Source organism: Schistocerca americana, chromosome 2 (genome assembly GCF_021461395.2).
Source record: "Schistocerca americana isolate TAMUIC-IGC-003095 chromosome 2, iqSchAmer2.1, whole genome shotgun sequence".
Classification (NCBI taxonomy): Eukaryota; Metazoa; Arthropoda; class Insecta; order Orthoptera; family Acrididae; genus Schistocerca; species Schistocerca americana.
This window is the reverse complement of record NC_060120.1, coordinates 907,103,273-907,122,753: the sequence shown is the minus strand read 5'-3', so window position 1 is coordinate 907,122,753 and position 19,481 is coordinate 907,103,273. Positions and strand designations below refer to the sequence as shown.

The following is a 19,481-nucleotide window of genomic DNA, read 5'->3' as shown; positions in this document are numbered from 1 at the left end:
ATATATATATATATATATATATTTTGATGTTCTAAGTAATTAATTGCAAAATTATGAGACAGAATACACACATACAAAAGTACAACACTGTCCCCTAACCTTTAGAACTATTGGTTGCTTCCCCGGGGAGGAGAAAGGGTTAGGTTGAGGAAATTTACAATGAAAGAGCAGATCCTTGTTTCTCCTCGTCCTCACAACAGGTATCTGTCTCTTCTTGGGTTCTGAGTGAACTGCACTTCTTTTTTGACCTTCCTGAACCCACCCCTCTCTCCACCCAGAATAAGACTAAGATAATATCATATATATATATATATGATATTATCTTAGTCTTATTCTGGGTGGAGAGAGGGGTGGGTTCAGGAAGGTCAAAAAAGAAGTGCAGTTCACTCAGAACCCAAGAAGAGACAGATACCTGTTGTGAGGACGAGGAGAAACAAGGATCTGCTCTTTCATTGTAAATTTCCTCAACCTAACCCTTTCTCCTCCCCGGGGAAGCAACCAATAGTTCTAAAGGTTAGGGGACAGTGTTGTACTTTTGTATGTGTGTATTCTGTCTCATAATTTTGCAATTAATTACTTAGAACATCAAAATTTGTGTCCTCGGACAGTGTATATGCTTATTGGTGCCTGTCGAAAAATACATGGACAGTGTGGAAAGCTGTGTATACAATCATCAGTTTTAACTCTTGGGGGGGGAGTTGTATATGTTGTTCATTATTCATCAGTCACATTGTTTCTCTGGTCAGCAAAATTTTGTGTTCTGTTTCTGCAAAACTTTGATAAAAAGTTGGTATTGTGCTTCTTATTGATGTATGTGTTAATCCAGGAAAATTATCTGATATGTTGTCAGTTGTCAAGGGAAATAGTATCATAAAAGTGGTTACCAGTGCTTTTTTACTCCTGGTGGAAGCTGATAAACAACTATGGCTAATTTGATGGAAGGAGCTTGAACTACAGTGAGTATATGAATAGATACAAATATGTGCAGAAACAGATTTTTGACTTGCATTCCTGGAACTCTTGTACATTAAGGCAGAGGGCATTGGTCTTATGATGATAGCTTACGTTCCAAATTCTATGGACTGCTCTTCAAGTGCTACTTGTGCCTGGGCCAAGCAAATTCATGATGCAGCTCCCCAAGAATGAATTTAAGCTGATCTGATAATGAAGCTGTGTAAAGTAAAACTGTCCAATTTTTTAAAGGAAAGGAAAATACAGGAAATGAAACTTTGCGAAATAAACTCCATGTGTCTAAACTAAATAAGGTATGTAAATGCCACAAAAGGTAGCAAGCCCACAAATTCTGTTAGATTATTAAGGGGGGCAGGATGTCAAACGGGCCGACTTGGGGCAGAAGAGGCATCACAGAACGTTTTAATTTCTACAGTCTATACTTTTATAAATAAATTCATAAAACCTTGTCAACATGACCAGGAAGGATTCAGGATTCACATGCGTAACAGTAGAAGTTCAAAAACAAAACACCATTTTTTTTTTATTTTACATGTCAAATTCCATCATTTTTTCACTTACTATTGGCTCCATTTGTTGCTATAGGTACATTTTTCTTCATAAGTAAGAGAGATTCTTCGATGAATTTCGCACAGCATAGAAACCATACTTACAGGTGTATGAAACTCTAGAATTTTCCAAATCTATTAAAAACTGTGGTAAAAATTCAGATAATTAACAATAGAATTTGAGTTTTTTCTAAATATGAAATCTGGAACATAACAGCTCATTCATTTTTTCGTAAATTAAAGAAATTCTAGACTTCATGCACCTGTAAGTGTGGTTTCTATGCTGTGCAAAGTTCATCAAAGAATCTCTCTTACTTATGAAGACAAGTTTACCTATAGCAACAAATGCAAGCAATAGTACGTCAAAAAATGATGAAATTTCACATGCAAATAAAATTTATTGTGTTAAGTTTTTCAACTTCCACTACTACGAGTGTGAATCCTGAGTCCTTCCAGGTCATGCTGAAAAGTTTTATGAATTTAATTGTAAAAGTATAGACAGTGAAAATTAAAATGTCTTGTGGTGCCTCTCCTGTCCCGAGTTGGCCCGTTTGACGTCCTACCCCCCTTAATTGAGAAACTTCACTACTGGCCATTAAAATTGCTACACCAAGAAGAAATGCAGATGATAAACGGGTATTCATTGGACAAATATATTATACTAGAACTGACATGTGATTACATTTTCACGCAATTTGGGAGCATAGAACCTGAGAAATCAGTACCCAGAACAACCACCTCTGGCCTTAATAACGGCCTTGATACGCCTGGACATTGAGTCAAACAGAGCTTGGATGGCGTGTACAGGTACAGCTGCCCATGCAGCTTCAACACGATACCACAGTTCATCAAGAGTAGTGACTGGCGTATTGTGACGAGCCAGTTGCTCGGCCACCATTGACCAGACGTTTTCAGTTGGTGAGAGATCTGCAGAATGTGCTGGCCAGGGCAGCAGTCGAACATTTTCTGTATCCAGAAAGGCCTATACAAGACCTGCAACATCCGGTTGTGCACTATCCTGCTGAAATGTAGGGTTTCGCAGGGATCGAATGAAGGGTAGAGCCACTGGTCGTAACACATCTTAAATGTAACATCCACTGTTGAAAGTGCCGTCAATGCGAACAAGAGGTGACCGAGACGTGTAACTGATGGTACCCCATACCATCACGCCGGGTGATACGCCAGTATGGCGATGACGAATACACACTTCCAACGTGCGTTCACCACAATGTGGCCAAACACGGATGCGACCATCATGCTGCTGTAAACAGAACCTGAATTCATCCGAAAAGATGACGTTTTGCCGTTCGTGCACCCAGGTTTGTTGTTGAGTACACCAGCGCAGGCGCTCCTGTCTGTGATGCAGCATCAAGGGTAACCGCAGCCGTGGTCTCCGAGCTGATAGTCCATGCTGCTGCAAACGTCGTCAAACTGTTTGTGCAGATGATTGTTGTCTTGTAAACGTCGCCATCTGTTGACTCAGGGATCGAGACGTGGCTGCACGATCCGTTACAGCCATGCGGATAAGATGCCTGTCATCTCGACTGCTAGTGATACGAGGCCTTTGGGATCCAGCAAGGCATTTCGTGTTACCATCCTGAACCCACTGATTCCATATTCTGCTAACAGTCATTGGATCTTGACCAACGCGAGCAGCAATGTCGCGATACGATAAACCGCAATCACGATAGGCTACAATCCAACCTTTATCAGAGTCAGAAGCGTGATGGTACGCATTTCTCCTCCTTACACGAGGCATCACAACAACGTTTCACCAGGCAATGCCAGTCAACTGCTGTTTGTGTATGAGAGATCGGTTGGAAACTTTCCTCGTGTCAGCACGTTGTAGGTGTCACCACCGGCGCCAACCTTGCGTGAATGCTCTTAAAAGCTAATAATTTGCATATCACAGAATCTTCTTCCTGTCGGTTAAATTTCGCGTCTGTAGTGCGTCATCTTCGTGGTGTAGCATTTTTAATGGCCAGTAGTGTATAAATGCGATGAAAGCTAATTGCAAAAGCTATGTATTTTGATACCAGTTACTGGATCTACACAGGTCCCTTAACTGAAGACTGTTGATTCTTATCCATTCTATGGAAACTGGTGCTGTATCGATCCCTTAGCTCAACAATATTTCCCAGTCAAGTAGTTTCCCCATAACATGAAAAGAAGGAATGTTTTAGTTTAATATCCAGTCATTAGAAACGGAACAAGACCTTAATTTATTCTTTTCATGGCATTGGCTCTGTTGTACTGTAGATTTAGTTTGAAAGATATTCAGTTACTTTTTCTAATGGTTACGTAACAAGCATCATGCAGTGTGTAACACTACAATTAATGTCACCCAGTTTTATAAATCATACAGTTAATGTCAGTCAGTTTTATAAATCAGTCCCAATTACATAGCAATAGCATACTAACACACACCAACAGTGTTAACTGCACTGCAGTGTTGATAATGTCACAAAGAGAGAGAGAGAGAGAGAGAGAGACTTGCATTGAGAAACACATTAGTACCGACCTGATGAACTGAGTGACTGTGAAATACTATACTGTTACCATTTTACTGGTACTGTAATGAAATTAAAGTATATGGTTACAGAAATGTTTTCAAGTCTCAGACAACTATGATGTATGAATGCAGATTGAAGCAACCAATGAAAATGTCTACAAAGGCCAGGCTTTGAACTTAGGTCTCTTGCTAACTAGGCAGATGCACTAACCACAATGCAACTGTGGCATGGTGGTTTTGCACAACTGCATAGAGTATGCTTGCAAGCCTCTCTCCTCAATCCACATTCCCAGTGCCACTGTGCGAGGTGGGCGTGGTGGTTAGCGCATCTTGCCTATTGAGCAGGAGACCAACGTTCGAATACTGGCCTTGGTACAAATTTTTGTTTGTCACATCAGTCTGCACATATACATCATAGATTTTGGAGACTTGGAAAGGTGTCTGAAACCATATAGTTTCATTAGATTAAAGCACCTATGCCTGGGCTACAGGCAGGACCCTGTTTTGTTCGATGCTTAGGTGCTACTGCAATAGAATTAGAGAGCCTCTGCAATGCTTCTTGAGTTCAGGGGGAATACCAAACGGGCTGAGGCATGAATGGGAAATTTGGATTAAGGAAGGAGATGTGCTAGGTTGTCCATGCAGTTATGCAAAGCAACTGTGCCAGGGTGCCTTAGCGTGAGCAGGAAGCCCAGGTTTAAATCAAGGCTTTGATACAAATTTTCATTCATCAGTTCAGTCTGCAAGTATACATCACTGGTACCATTTTAGAAAACTTACCGACATCAACTATATAATGAAAATTGTGGGGCACTGTGTGTTAGCTGTACATGTTTTTGAAAATGTCATTATAGTTCTGAAAGAGGTATGAAATAAAGAACTCTGTTTGAATGTGACTGTGGAGGAATTTTTTAATCAAGTTTTTCACCATAGCTTATTTAGGGAAACTAAGGGAATGAATTGGAAAGATTGCACTGAAGTATGTTGTGATATAAATAAAAACAAAAGTACATTCAAAATGAAATGATCTCACACATCTGAAGCCTGACTGCACTGTGACTTCTGAATTTTGTGTGAGGAAACTATCGAGTCTTCAAAAATTGTTGAATTCATTGTAAGGCCATCACTATTTTGTGGGGAAAAATGTTACGCCAGTGACAAGTGAGTAATGTTTGCTCAGTATTTACAATATCATGTTTCATCTACATCTACATGAAAATTCCTCAAGCCCTTGTACGGTGCATGTCGGAGTGTACCCTGTACCACTATTAGTCATTTCCTTTCCTGTTCGACTTGCAAGTAGTGAGGGGAAAACAATTGTTCTGTGCCTCTGTATGAGCTCTAATTTCTCAAATCTTATCGTTTTGGTCCTTACGTTCGACAGTCACCTTCAAATACTGGTTCTCAAAATTTTCTCAATAGTGCTCTTGAAAATAGCATTGCCTTCCCTCCAGGTATCCCCATTTGAGCTCTTGAAGTATCTCCACACACTTACACATTGTTCGAACCTACCAGGAACAAATCTAGTGGCACACCTCTGAATTGCTTCGACGTCTTCCTTCAAGCCGAGCTGGTACGGATCCTAAACAATAGAATAGTACTCAAGAATAGGTTGCGCCAGTGTTCTATACATGGTCTGCTTCATAGGTCAACCTTTCTTTCCTAAAAATTATCCCAATTAACCGAACTCAACCATTCTCCTTCCCTACCACAGTTCTTACATGCTCGGTCCATTGCTCATCACATTGCAGGATTATGCCCAGATATTAAATGACATGACTGTGTCAAGCGGGACACTAGTAATACTGTATCTGAACATTACAAGTTTTTTTCTTCCTACTCATTAACTTACATTTTTCCACATTGAGAACTAGTTTCCATTCATCACATCAACTAGAAATTTGATTGTAGTCATCTTATATCTTCCTACAGGCACTCAACTTTTACATCTTTCATACACCACAGCATCATCATATGACTGCAGATCGCTGCCCACCATGTCTGCCAAATGCTTTATGTGTATAGAGAACAACAACGGCCCTATCACCCTTCTCTGAGACACTCCTGATGATACCATTGTCTCTGATGAACTCTTACTGTCGAGGACAACATACTGGTTCTATTACTTAAGAAGTCTTTGAGCCACTCACATATCTGTGAACTTATTCCATATGCTTGTACCTTCGTTGAAAGCCTGCAATGGAGCACTGTGTCAAATGCCATCTGGAAATCTAGAAATATGGCATCTGTCTGGTGCCCTTCGTGAGAAAAGGGCAAGCTGAGTTTTACACAAGCAATGCTTTCTAAAACCACAGTAATTCGTGGACTTAAGCTTCTAAGTCTCAAGAAAGTTTATGATATTCGAACTGAGAATATGTTCAAGGATTCTGCAGCAAACCAAAATTAAGGATATAGATCTGTAATTTTGCAGGCCCTTTCTTCAACCTTTCGTATATACTGGAGTCACCTGCACTTTTCTCAAGTCTCTTGGCACTTTGTGCTGGGTGAGAGTTTCACGATAAATGCAGGCTGTGTAAGGGGCTAATGCCATAGAGTACTCTTTGTAAACCCCAATTGGAATTCCATCCGGACCTAGGGATTTATTTGCTTTCAAATCTTTCAGTTGTTTCTCTATGCCAGGGGTGCTCATTACTATATCACCCATATGGGAATCTGTTCAATGGTCAGATGGCAGTATGTATGTACGATTCTCCTGTGTGAACGGTTTCTCGAATGTGAAATTTAAAACTTCGTCTTTCTTTTTGCTATCTTCAGCTGCCACATCAGACTGGTTGACAAGGGACAGAATGGAAGCCTGAGACCTGTTTAGCATTTCCTTTAATGGGTTATTTCATCACAATTGCTCTAGAGGTTCACACATGACCATCATGTATTTTGATGAAATTATGTAAGAACATTCACACGTATTTCCAATAAACAGTGGTAAAGTTTTAAGTTCATCAATTTAGTAGTTGTGGAGGTGTATTCAACCCACTAGTGCAACTTTTTACAGTCTACCCCAAGGTTTCCACCAACTTTGAGACATAATATCTCCACTAGTATTTTCTTGAAAGAAAGAAAACTAGCTCATCTTGTTCATCTTTTTATTATCTCTTAAGTGACACAATTTTAAAAAAAAGGGGGGGGGATTTAAGAGCAGTGTTCATATGGATAATTTGAAGTAAAGTAGGCCAAGAAAAGAGCCTCTTGAGAAAATGTGAAGTTTCGCTGTTAGAATATAAAATTTCATTCGCCTACTAGTTTCCAATAGTTTACCTAGAGGGGAAAAGTTGATGATTTTTGTGAAAATGTCGAAACTGGTTATTTTTAGCCACTTTTACAAAAAGGTATTTTCTCCAAACATTTTCGTTAGAAATATTATGTTCCAAACCACCTAATAATGTAGATTTGTGTTTGAAATGCTATCATATAAGGCCCTAAAAACAGTGGCAAGGTGGAGGTGCAGTGAAAATTTGCCCATATTATGCTGCTACTCAAATGAGACTTCTTTTATTTTGTTTTACAGTTGTTTAGTACATTCTGAGGAAGGTAATATCAAAAGTTCAGAATAAAAAGTGAGTTCGAGTGGGAAGAATTATAAAAACGTGGGCGGTATGTCTTTTGTTGCATCTCATCGTAGCATAATTAAGCAAATTTTTATGTTATAAAAACTACAGAATCAAACTAATTATATACTTAAAAATTTAACTGTGCACTACCAAGGCACCAGGGCTCATTGTACACCAGGTTTTTACACCACTGTCACATTGTGTAAATTTTGTTGAATTTCAGAATAGTTTACCTGACATGTTTTAGGAAAGGATTTGTGTTAAATGAGAATTTTGAGTGTGACTTTTGATTTTGCAATGCTGTTGATGCTAGTTTAATTCCAGCTTAAAGTGTAGCATATTTTGTATTTGCAAACTTTGCTGTTCATGTGCAATATAAGCATACTGGTGAAAAATTATATAAATGTGTTGTTATAGTTCATGGTAGCTTAACCACGGTTGGTTTCTTCTAAAGTGAGAAAACATGTATTCCTACCGCCATAGAGGCCATGTCCAGAAGCTGTGCAACTGCAGCCATGAGTGGGTTTCCTTATCACAGGATCCCAAGCCGAATGAGGGTTTCTTCATACAGTATCCCAAGGCTGGGTTCCTTCCCATAGGATCTAATGTCTGATAAGGTTTTTGTTTTCGAGGATCCCAAGCCTGGTGGTACATTTCTTTGAATGTTCCAGGCCAAAGCTAGAAGAGGTGTCTTACAGGGCCCTTAGCTTATGTTTACTCCAAGCCACTCGATTTATTTAGATGTTTCATTAATTTGCTGTTAAATATCATGAGAGAAACTATAGTGCCAGAGATATGATGTCATTGATGGAACAGGAGTTACTGTAATAATGTGAAGTTCTGGAACACAGAACTTTTCATCCCTAATTGGTTAATGAAATAAATCTTCTGGGCAGTGTGAATGCTTAAAGCTTCATTCTGCTCAATGGAAATGTCACAGAGATTTCCATTGCACAATTGTTTTACATAAATGCGTGCAGTGTATTGTTCTGGCTGAAGTTTTGATAATAATATACTTGCTTCACTGTTGTCACTAACTTCAGCCAGAAAAGATGATGAATCATTTGAAATACTGATGATAATTATTGTTTCATCAGTTGGAAAAAGAATGATGATTTTTCTCTAGTCCCTGCTAAAGTATGCCCATGTTTTAAATCTTTCTTCTTGTGATCTTATTTTGTTCAGTTTCTTCTTTGCTGGCGAAATAAAAATTAATTCTGTTAATGACCTCAGTGCAGAATATGTCTGTAGGCGTAAGAATCTCCCAATTAACTGACTGTTGAAAGCTTGCTCTCACTGTTTATCACTTTGGTGTACGTCAGATCCTGTTGCAGTGTTACTTTCTATAACACAGCAAAAAAATTCCATTCTGCCATCATTCCAAAGTCTCTTTTATGATAGCACAAATTGAAAGATTTTTTTGAAATTTTTGTATTGAGCACTGGGGCCACTACTGAAATAATTTATGAGATATCTGAGAAAACGTTGTTTTCAAATATTTCATCAGCTCCTTGATAAAAACATGCATAATAATTTTGTCATTTGTGCAGACTGTCACTGACAAAACAAAAACTGGCAGATTCCATCTTCTGATTTGGGTGAAAATAGGCAACGAATCAGAGATTGTTATTTTACTATTTTCCATGTGAAAATGTTTGCTGCATCATGAATGATAAATGAATCATTTTCAGCAAAATCCAGTAGTATAATAATTTTGTCTTCCTTTAGATCACATTTAAAGGTTTTAAGATGCAAAATTTTATGTTAGGCAATGTAATAATGGCATGACAGACTCCAAATTTTTGTTCCTACTTCTTCAATAAATTTTATGCTTTGCATGGTAATAGTGTTCATAATCAACGTTGTACAGTATTTAATTCTCTTTCTCTTTTCTTTCTGTGCTAATGTCTATACAAAGTTAAAAATAAAACATTAAAATGTGGAATCTCATTTATTATAATTGTAAAAACAGAACCCATTCAGGAAACTAACTTTTTTGTTCAGACGTAAACCTGTGCCATTAATACAGTTGGCCAACTCAGAATGGTAGATAGACAGTACTATATATCTTTAATGCACTCTCATCTAGAAAATTGAGTGATGTGGTATATTTGAATAGTAAGCAGTGCAGTTGTACTTTTACAAACATTTCAGTGTCATAGATGCCAGTGCCTGAGGATATTTCAGTAGTCTGAGGATTAACTGGGTGATGCTAGTGTCTGTATCACTGATTATCGATATATTGTCACTGTGATCTCTCTCTGAGATACTTTCTGATTTAAACAGTGGGAAGTCCATGATGGAATAACAATAATATGGAACGGGTAGGTTGCTGCTCACCACATAGAGGAGGCATTGAGTCACAGACAGGCGCATTGAAAAAGACTGCTAAAATATTTAAACTTTCAGGCAAACTCCTTCAGGCAAAGTACAAAACTCATAAACAAGCGCAACTCACACACACATGACCGCTGCTTCCTGACTGTTTGGCCCGATTGTGAATGTGTCTGACAGGCATGACTTGCAATGTGCTGGTTTCGTTGGAAGGCATAAGGAGGCAGCATGGGCAGGGATGGGGAGGGTTATCAGGGTGGGAGGTGATGCTCTGCTGCCCATAGGAGAGTGCAAGGATGTGTTGGGGACAGGATAGTGCTACTAGGTGCAGTGTTTCTTTGTTGTCCAGGGTGGTTGGGTGGAGGAAAGAGAGTAGAAAAGGGGAAAGGACTAGGTGCATTGGCAGTATTGAAGGTATGTGAATTGCTGGAATGGGAGCAGGGAAGGGGATAGTTAGATGGAGTATAGGGACTAGCAAAGGTTGAGGCCAGGGGGCTTACAGGAATGAAGTATGTGTTGTAGGGAGAGTTCCCAACTGCCCAATTCAGAAAAGCTGGTGTTGGTAGGAAGAATCTAGGTGGTGCAGGCAGTGAAGCACTAATTGAAGTGAAGCACGTTGTATTGGGCAGCATGTTCAGCAACAAGAGTGGTCCAGCTGTCTTTCAGCCACAGTTTGGTGGTGGCCATTCTCGCAAATAGAGAGCTTGTTAGTTGTCATGCACACATATAAAGCAGCCCAGTGGTTGCATCATAGCTTTTTAGATCAAATGGCTGCTTTCAAAGGTAGCCCTGCCTTTCATGGAGTAGGAGATGCCCGTGACAAGATTGAAGTAGTCGGAATACCACTGTGACAGGGGGAGAATATTCCTCGTCTCAGGTAACAAAAAGTGCTAGTCGAAAGCCTGGAGGAGAATGTGACTTAGTTGCTCAAGTCCTGAGTGGTATTGAGTCATGAGACAAATACTCCTTTGTGTTCAGACAGTGAGTATGTGGGAGGTGATAGGTGACTGGAGAGACAAGGCGTGGGAGGTCTGTTTCTGGACAGGGTTGAGAGGATACTTTTGGTCTGTAAAGACATATTTGAAGAGGGACTGTTCATCACTACAGTCACTACAATTTACATGAAAAATGAATCATTTTTGAAGATTTTTCTGTCTGGGAATCTGTTGCCATTTGCTATTGGGTCCAATATTTCAGCATAAGACTGTTGATAATCATCTGAACTTATGAGAAATACTACCAACAGTCAAAAGAAACAAGACTGTTATTATTACTAAAGGACTGTTTGCCATAGCATGTAGGTGAATGACTCTCTTCTGATCGATACTTGGCAGGTTTCACCAAAATTGATCGGTTCTTTGGCAATGTATGGACAGTTAACTGCAAATGTCTTAATGTCTTCTTAGGCTTCACACACATCAAAAGAGAGAGGTGTGGGGAGGGGGGGGGGAATTTTTACCCTCTAGCAAAGGACAATGACCTTTTTGTACTAAACTTCTCATCCACTGTCACAGAATTTTCTGATGATACATATCTCATTGTAAGAATACAGTTCGTGGGCAATAAACAGTCTTGCACAAATGTGCCATGACAAATAGTTACTTGTTAATGCAAGTAGTTTCATTTCTTTTGTGCTGGCATAATATTCTTCAGCTACAGACTTTTATGGAAAATACATTTAACTGTCAAGTAATGTGTGCCAAACCCCCCCCCCCCCCCCAAGCTGTTATGTTGAATAGATTTCTTAAGGGCACGGGCATTCTGCCTTGTGACTGCTTTTAGAACAGCTTCTGAAAATGTTGTGAAGTCTGACAGTTTTTTGAACTTTTGGAGAAAAACTGAGTTTGATGATGAAAGTTTGGTGTTAAGAATAAATTGTATGACTGCCTGTATCATTCCTACCACACTGCATACTGAACTTCTGCTGTACTGTAATTGGATATTCATAAAACCAAATCACTTTGGATGCATATTTCATATTACTGAAAGTAGCCAACTTCATTAGGACTAGCACTAATATTTTGACTGCCTGCTTGCAGAACTTTAGGATATTGTGAGATGTACTCGATTTGTCTTACCCTTAAACCACTTGGATCAGTTACTTGACTAATCATATGCCTTTTTTTAAACATCTTATACTTTCAGGCTTTCCCTTTGTTACCCCATCTTTTTACAAGTGCTCACTGTTCACATTGTGATTGTTGCGCACGGAGAGCGGGGGGGGGGGGGGGGGGGGGGAGGCAATAACTGGGCATATTGTGCTGATCGAGGGTAAGAATCATATCTAACCATGTACCAAATTGATAATTTACAGGTGTGGTCTCGTTGAATGGTCTGCTGTACGTGGTGGGTGGAGATGATGGTTCATCAAACTTGGCATCTGTTGAAGTCTATAACCCAAAAACGGATTCGTGGTCAATGCTCCCATCCTCAATGAGTATTGGGCGCAGTTACGCTGGTGTGGCAATCATTGACAAGCCCATGTGAAGACCAGCCTCAGCCCACTGGCTGCTGGTGCTGCTTCCGCCTTGGACCTCAGGCCATGCATCTCCTGACAGGCGGCTGGTCCGCGTGCTGCTGCGTAGGAACTGTGGCCACAGTGAGGGTAGTTGCTCATCAGAGTGATATAACATGAGGGCTGCAGGACAGCACCTGTATGTTACTATGAGGAGTGAATTGGTCTGTGATGTTCTTACCGTCTATTCTGACATTCTGTGATCCTGCATAAACAGCTGTGTGTGTTCTATTTGGTTTTGAATCTCCATAATGTTGTAAACAGTAAGGCCATTTGCACTTAACAAGAGTTCCTATGCAGTTGTGAGTTATCTAATATGAAAGTCCTGTGTTGTTACAGTCCCATCTTTCTGTTCAGGGTAAAAAATAATTATTGCTGGTATATTGGCATTTGTTGTGGTCTTAAACCAACAGCTTCATTTACATTTTGATATTTTGTTCTTTTATTATATTTCTTTTTTAAGTAATAGTCATAGAGTGGTGGAAAAATGTTCCCATTTAGAGAAACTTTTCTCCCTTGAAGTACAAATTATCAGAGCTATCCCTGTGAACCTAGGCTAAGCAGTTGCAGCAGGAGTGAAATGAAGTTCATATAACACTCTTTGAGATCATCTATCATAGTGATTAGCATTAAAATATTGTAGTCTTTTTTTTACTAAAATAGTTTTCTACATTCCATTGTAAATTTGTAATTAAATTTGGGTAAAATGTAAGCTGAATGTCAAGAATGGGATTACAGTGTACAAAAGACTGAGTATATAATAAATGTGAGAAACAGTGTCATTGCTGTGTGAGGCATAGAACGCTATCTTTTTTCCAAAGTTGTAACTTTATAGTGTTTAAAAACACACCAGCTATTTTTAAAACTGTGGCCACATTGGAATGATCAATGGATTTTGCAGAGCTGCCCAAACATTTATTTGTAATTTTTTTCTTGATATGTTTTCACAATTTTACTACTTTATTTATAGTAAATGCTTTGCCAAAGCTTCATAATTAACATTAATAGATTGCTTTACTCTTGAAATTTAAAAACCAGTAGTTAGTGGGTCTAAATTGTAATAGATATATTGGGAATAGTTCAAATGAAAATGTATTAATCAGAAAAAGGAATCACCTTCAGGAATTGTTGTCAAATGTGGTATGTTCAGTGTTGAAATTCAGTGTGTATAGCATGTTTCCTGTTGCTGGTCAGCATTGGTCTTGTTTTGTACTCTGCTTTTATTCAAATTTGTACTTTTAATTTTTTTTATATTTTTACAAATATTTTGTTTATTTTGATTAATATTGATGAAATAGTGATGGCTTAATTTGAGTTTGGTTTGCTTAGGTGCTTAGTTGTAGGTTTAGCACTACATCATTCTAGCACATGTCTGTGGCTGTTTATGTAGACATAATATTTGTAACAAGACTGTGTAAAATTTAAAGTCTCCAATTCCAACCCATTCCTCAGTACTGAGGTAAAAGCAATCATCACAACACATCAAATAAGTGTTTATATGTCTTGTATTCTGTTAACTCAGACAATGACCAATACGATAAGGAATAATATTAAGTTTATAGTCTTTGTAAAGGACATATTACAACTAAGAATGTGTGAGACATCGCATTTACAGGAGTCATAACATTTTGAATTAAGTTAATGAAAACTCATTCACACTATTTCTTTCACTACCAGACAAACTAGTTATTGCCAGGTGAATCTTGGGCAGGTCACATTAGTGTAGTAGTTTACTGGTACATTTTTTTACTCGACTTAGAAAGATGATGTGAATAATTTTTCCCAGTGGATGTCTCTTTCCTTTCTGTTTCATAAAGAATCAGTTTATTTAGTTCCCAGATGCTGTTATTAATATTCATTTTATTATTCCCTTTAATTTATTTTGTTTTAAAAGAATATTACACAAGAAGGAATGTAGCAGTGTCATGCATGTGATGCATTTAATAAAAGTGCTTCAATGTGATTGTTCAAAATCATTCTAATCATTCTAATATGTTATTTGCAATGTTCTTAAAGTATAGATCATTAACTTGGGGAACAAAATAAAAAAAATCACCTTATTACTAAATGAATCATACAGTCACCAAGCCATACAAAGAGAACCTAAAAATTTGTTGTTGTATGAAATATTTGAATATTGCAGTTATACTTCTGCCGTAAAATGAAATAATCAAACACATTTCATTGTTGTACTTGGAGACAACTGCGTAATAAATGGTAAAGTGTAACAATATTAAATGTTGTAATATGCTGCACTGAAACTACTTCAGAAGTGAAATTAGCTGTATGTGTTAGAATGTAGAAATGTAGCTCTCACTGTTTCCATTAACTTCGGTGTAATGACATAAAAATGTGATACATTGGACACATTTTAAAAATTCCTGAAATTAGAATATAGCTAGAATGTATTTTTTGATGTGCTCTTCTTTGATTTGTTTTCTGCCTGTACCTGTATAGTTAATTATGAAACAGCTCCCTTGGCTAGAAGACTGCCACTACCATCTTTTTAAAAACAACTGGTGATATATTTTGGTGGATTAGTGTGCTAGATGATAGATTATACCTATTTTAAATTAAATGACAATTGCTTATTATTGCCAGTGGATTTTGTAACATTTGATGTGAAATAAAGAAACTGGAGCTTTTCACAATGTATTATATTTTTGCAATTAAAGTGGTTCCAGAAAACTGCGGTCAAACAAATGATTGCATTTGCGCCATACGGGCACGGCCGCCCTGACGTTGACGACGGCGGCCGTATACCGTATGGGCAAGTTTTTATTTGGCACCGTAAGTGCGTTTAACGCGTCTCTGAAGTAGTTTTGTCAAGTAATGTGGAGGTAGTTCATTTTTCTTCCGCAAGACCCCAGCACTTATCGACTATCTCATACTGGGAGCAGTTGTGAGCACTACAAAGATGAAGTTATCTGCAGTTTATTCACAGGTGTTTACGATCGCAAAAATGGCGCGCAGCGAGTTGACGGAGGCTGAGATTTTAGATATTCGTTATGGAGATGCAGTACCTGAAACTGACGATTCTGACAAAGAGGATTCTTACTCTCCAGACAAAAGTACAAGTGATGATTCAGGTATGTATGTGTGTCAATTGTTTATAAAGTGAAGAGTTTATTACCGCATTTTGTATTGTGAGTAGGGTTCATTACTTCACTTGCATTTAGTACTTTTTACTACTAATGTTTGAATTTTTTTTTCTATGCAGACAATGGTACAGACCATCAGTCACCATCTGTGGTACCTAGTTGTGTGTGTCTCACTGAGCAAAAAGAGCAAGATTGGTCGGAACTAGATGACCAGCTAGTACTGCCGGATTTCCAAGAAGTAGTCGGCGTAGCATCACATTTTTCAGGTGCCACTGAGGAGATTCAATATTTTAGTTATTTCTGTGATGACGAGATTATTCGGCACATCAAAAGTGAAACGAATCGGTATGCTGGTAGTGTTATTACAGCAATGAAACTCAAAGGTAGCCTGAAAATAAACTATGTTTGGCATAAGTGGTCTGCAGTAAAATTGCAAAAGACTTACTGATTTTCAGTATTAGTTTGCACATGGGCGTCATCAAATTGCTGAAAATCAGTGATTATTGGTCAACAGACTTGTTTTTGCAGACAGGATTTGCGAGTAAATTTTTGAGTCTTGATCAGTTTTGCGCTATATTGTGGATGTTACACTTGAATGACAATGCTACGTTCATTAGCAGGGGTGAAGAAAAGGACGACCTACTTCACAAAGTGAGGTCTTTTTTTGATTTCTTTGTGAATAAAAGCAAAAGTAGTTTTCATCCAGGCATGATTCTGACAATAGATGAGGCAATGTGTGTCTTTGTGGTAGAATAGGCTTCAGACTATACACGAAAAACAAACCCAATAAAAATGGAATAAAATTGTATGCTCTCTGCGATTCATCAAATGGTTATATGCTAAACTGTGATGTTTACATAGGTTCTGCAGAGAATTTTGACAATAGTATCCAGGGCCATGTACAAAGGTTGTGTTCACAGTACTTTGGCAAAGGACATTGCATTTATATGGACAGGTACTACACACCAGTTAATCTCTTCTCGACATGTTGTGGGAAAATAAAACTCTCGGAGTGCGAACTGTAATGAAAAACAGGAAAGGTTTGCCACGAATATTCAAAACCTAAATCTAAAAAAAGATCAGATAGTTTTTCAAAAGAAACAACATCTCTTGGTAGTGAAGTGGAAGTCAAAACGACATGTTTTTTGTCTTTCCACAAAGCATAAGTCTACCAGCACTAGTATTCAAGTGAGGGCTGAAGGTGGAATAGCAGAAATTGTAAAGCCAGACGTTATTATTGATTACAATAAGAATAAAGCTGGGGTTGACAGAGCAGATCAGTTCTCCAGCTATTATCTGTTTGCCCAAAAAACTTTGAAGCGGTGGAAAAAGCTGTTTTTCTACTTGTTTATCATGTCGACTGTCAACAGTTTTATTTTATATAAAGAGAAGACTAGGAAGAACGTATCCCTAGTAGACTTTATTCACAAAGTGGGGAAGAAATTGGCTGAAAAGGGCAGAAATATTTTTCAGAGGACATTTGCAAGGCACTTTCCAGAGAAGGTCCCACCCACTGCAAACAAGGTGAATACTACTAGGTATTGCAAAGTATGTTCAGACGGGAAAGAAAGAGACGGGTAAGTGCATCAGGACAGACTTAGATGGTGGTGCAAGGACTGTGATGTCGGCCTTTGCGTTCCACAGTGTTTCCAGGATTTTCACACAAAGGCTAACTACATCTGAACTATTAAAATACTCTAGTTTACAGGTACCTGCAGTTAGACATTCCAGTAGCATTTTTTTAAAATTTGGGTACAGTAATAATGGCATTATTCAAAAGAGAGTTCATGTGAAACTTTTTTATCCACGACATTTTTGTGTTTTCTTTTTTTAATCATAACACCCATTTGTATTTTATATTGTAAAATAAACTCACATTCATGTAAATCTCTTACTTTTTCCTTTTAAATGATGCAAGAACCATATTCCTATCGTTTTTCTGTTCTTTGCAAACTAATTTCAAACATCCATTAAATATGCCAGTTCACAGCCAAGTGCCGGCTGTAAAGAGGGCAGTGTTGAAAGTGTTTTGAATAATTTTCCTAGTGGACGCAATAATGCACCAAGAGGCAGAAGTGAGTACAATAAACAACAAAACGTTTGAAAAATTTTGCAGCAATCGGAGTGACCGATAAAATAGTTCAAGCAACATAATCATTCCTATTGTGTCCAGATTAGATTAGATTAGATTAGATTAATACTAGTTCCATGGATCATGAATACGATATTTCGTAATGATGTGGAACGAGTCGAATTTTCCAATACATGACATAATTAGGTTAATTTAACGACATACTTAAGTTAATATAACAACTTTATTTTTTGTGTTTTTTTGTTTTTCTTTATTTTTTATTTTATTTTATTTTTATTTTTTTTATTTTATTTTTTTTAATATTTTTGTTTTTTTTCCTTTTTTTCTTAATTTATATCTAAAAATTCCTCTATGGAGTAGAAGGAGTTGTCATTCAGAAATTCTTTTAATTTCTTCTTAAATACTTGTTGGTTATCTGTCAGACTTTTGATACTATTTGGTAAGTGACCAAAGACTTTAGTGCCAGTATAATTCACCCCTTTCTGTGCCAAAGTTAGATTTAATCTTGAATAGTGAAGATCGTCCTTTCTCCTAGTATTGTAGTTATGCACACTGCTATTACTTTTGAATTGGGTTTGGTTGTTAATAACAAATTTCATAAGAGAGTATATATACTGAGAAGCTACTGTGAATATCCCTAGATCCTTAAATAAATGTCTGCAGGATGATCTTGGGTGGACTCCAGCTATTATTCTGATTACACGCTTTTGTGCAATAAATACTTTATTCCTCAGTGATGAATTACCCCAAAATATGATGCCATATGAAAGCAATGAGTGAAAATAGGCGTAGTAAGCTAATTTACTAAGATGTTTATCACCAAAATTTGCAATGACCCTTATTGCATAAGTAGCTGAACTCAAACGTTTCAGCAGATCATCAATGTGTTTCCTCCAATTTAATCTCTCATCAATGGACATACCTAAAAATTTGGAATATTCTACCTTAGCTATATGCTTCTGATTAAGGTCTATATTTATTAATGGCGTCATACCATTCACTGTACGGAACTGTATGTACTGTGTCTTATCAAAATTCAGTGAGAGTCCGTTTACAAGGAACCACTTAGTAATTTTCTGAAAGCCAGTATTGACAATTTCATCAGTTAATTCTTGTTTCTCAGGTGTGATTACTATACTTGTATCATCAGCGAAGAGAACTAACTTTGCCTCTTCATGAATATAGAATGGCAAGTCATTAATATATAATAAGAACAACAAAGGACCCAAGACTGACCCTTGTGGAACCCCATTCTTGATAGTTCCCCAGTTTGAGGAATGTGCTGATCTTTGCATGTTACGAGAACTACTTATTTCAACTTTCTGCACTCTTCCAGTTAGGTATGAATTAAACCATTTGTGCACTGTCCCACTCATGCCACAATACTTGAGCTTCTCTAGCAGAATTTCATGATTTACACAATCAAAAGCCTTTGAGAGATCACAAAAAATCCCAATGGGTGGTGTTCGGTTATTCAGATCATTCAAAATTTGACTGGTGAAAGCATATATGGCATTTTCTGTTGAAAAACCTTTCTGGAAACCAAACTGACATTTTGTTAGTACTTCATTTTTACAGATATGTGAAGCTACTCTTGAATACATTACTTTCTCAAAAATTTTGGATAAAGCTGTTAGAAGGGAGATTGGACGGTAATTGTTGACATCAGATCTATCCCCCTTTTTATGCAAAGGTATAACAATAGCACATTTCAGTCTATCAGGGAAAATGCCCTGTTCCAGAGAGCTATTACACAGGTGGCTGAGAATCTTACTTGTCTGTTGAGAACAAGCTTTTAGTATTTTGCTGGAAATGCCATCAATTCCATGTGAGTTTTT

General features: G+C 37.7%; 1 protein-coding gene across 5 annotated transcripts in view; it reads left to right on the top strand.

Moving 5' to 3' along the window:
• Positions 1–15,096, top strand: part of LOC124595920 (ring canal kelch homolog) — a 133,758-nt gene extending 118,662 nt beyond the window's left edge. For all 5 annotated transcript variants that reach the window (XM_047134831.1, XM_047134833.1, XM_047134832.1 and 2 more), the window contains one exon: positions 12,250–15,096. In XM_047134831.1, the coding sequence (XP_046990787.1) occupies positions 12,250–12,422 (173 nt within the window). In that variant the 3' untranslated portion in view covers positions 12,423–15,096. The remainder of the gene's footprint in view (positions 1–12,249) is intronic.
• Positions 15,097–19,481: the final 4,385 nt, after the last annotated feature.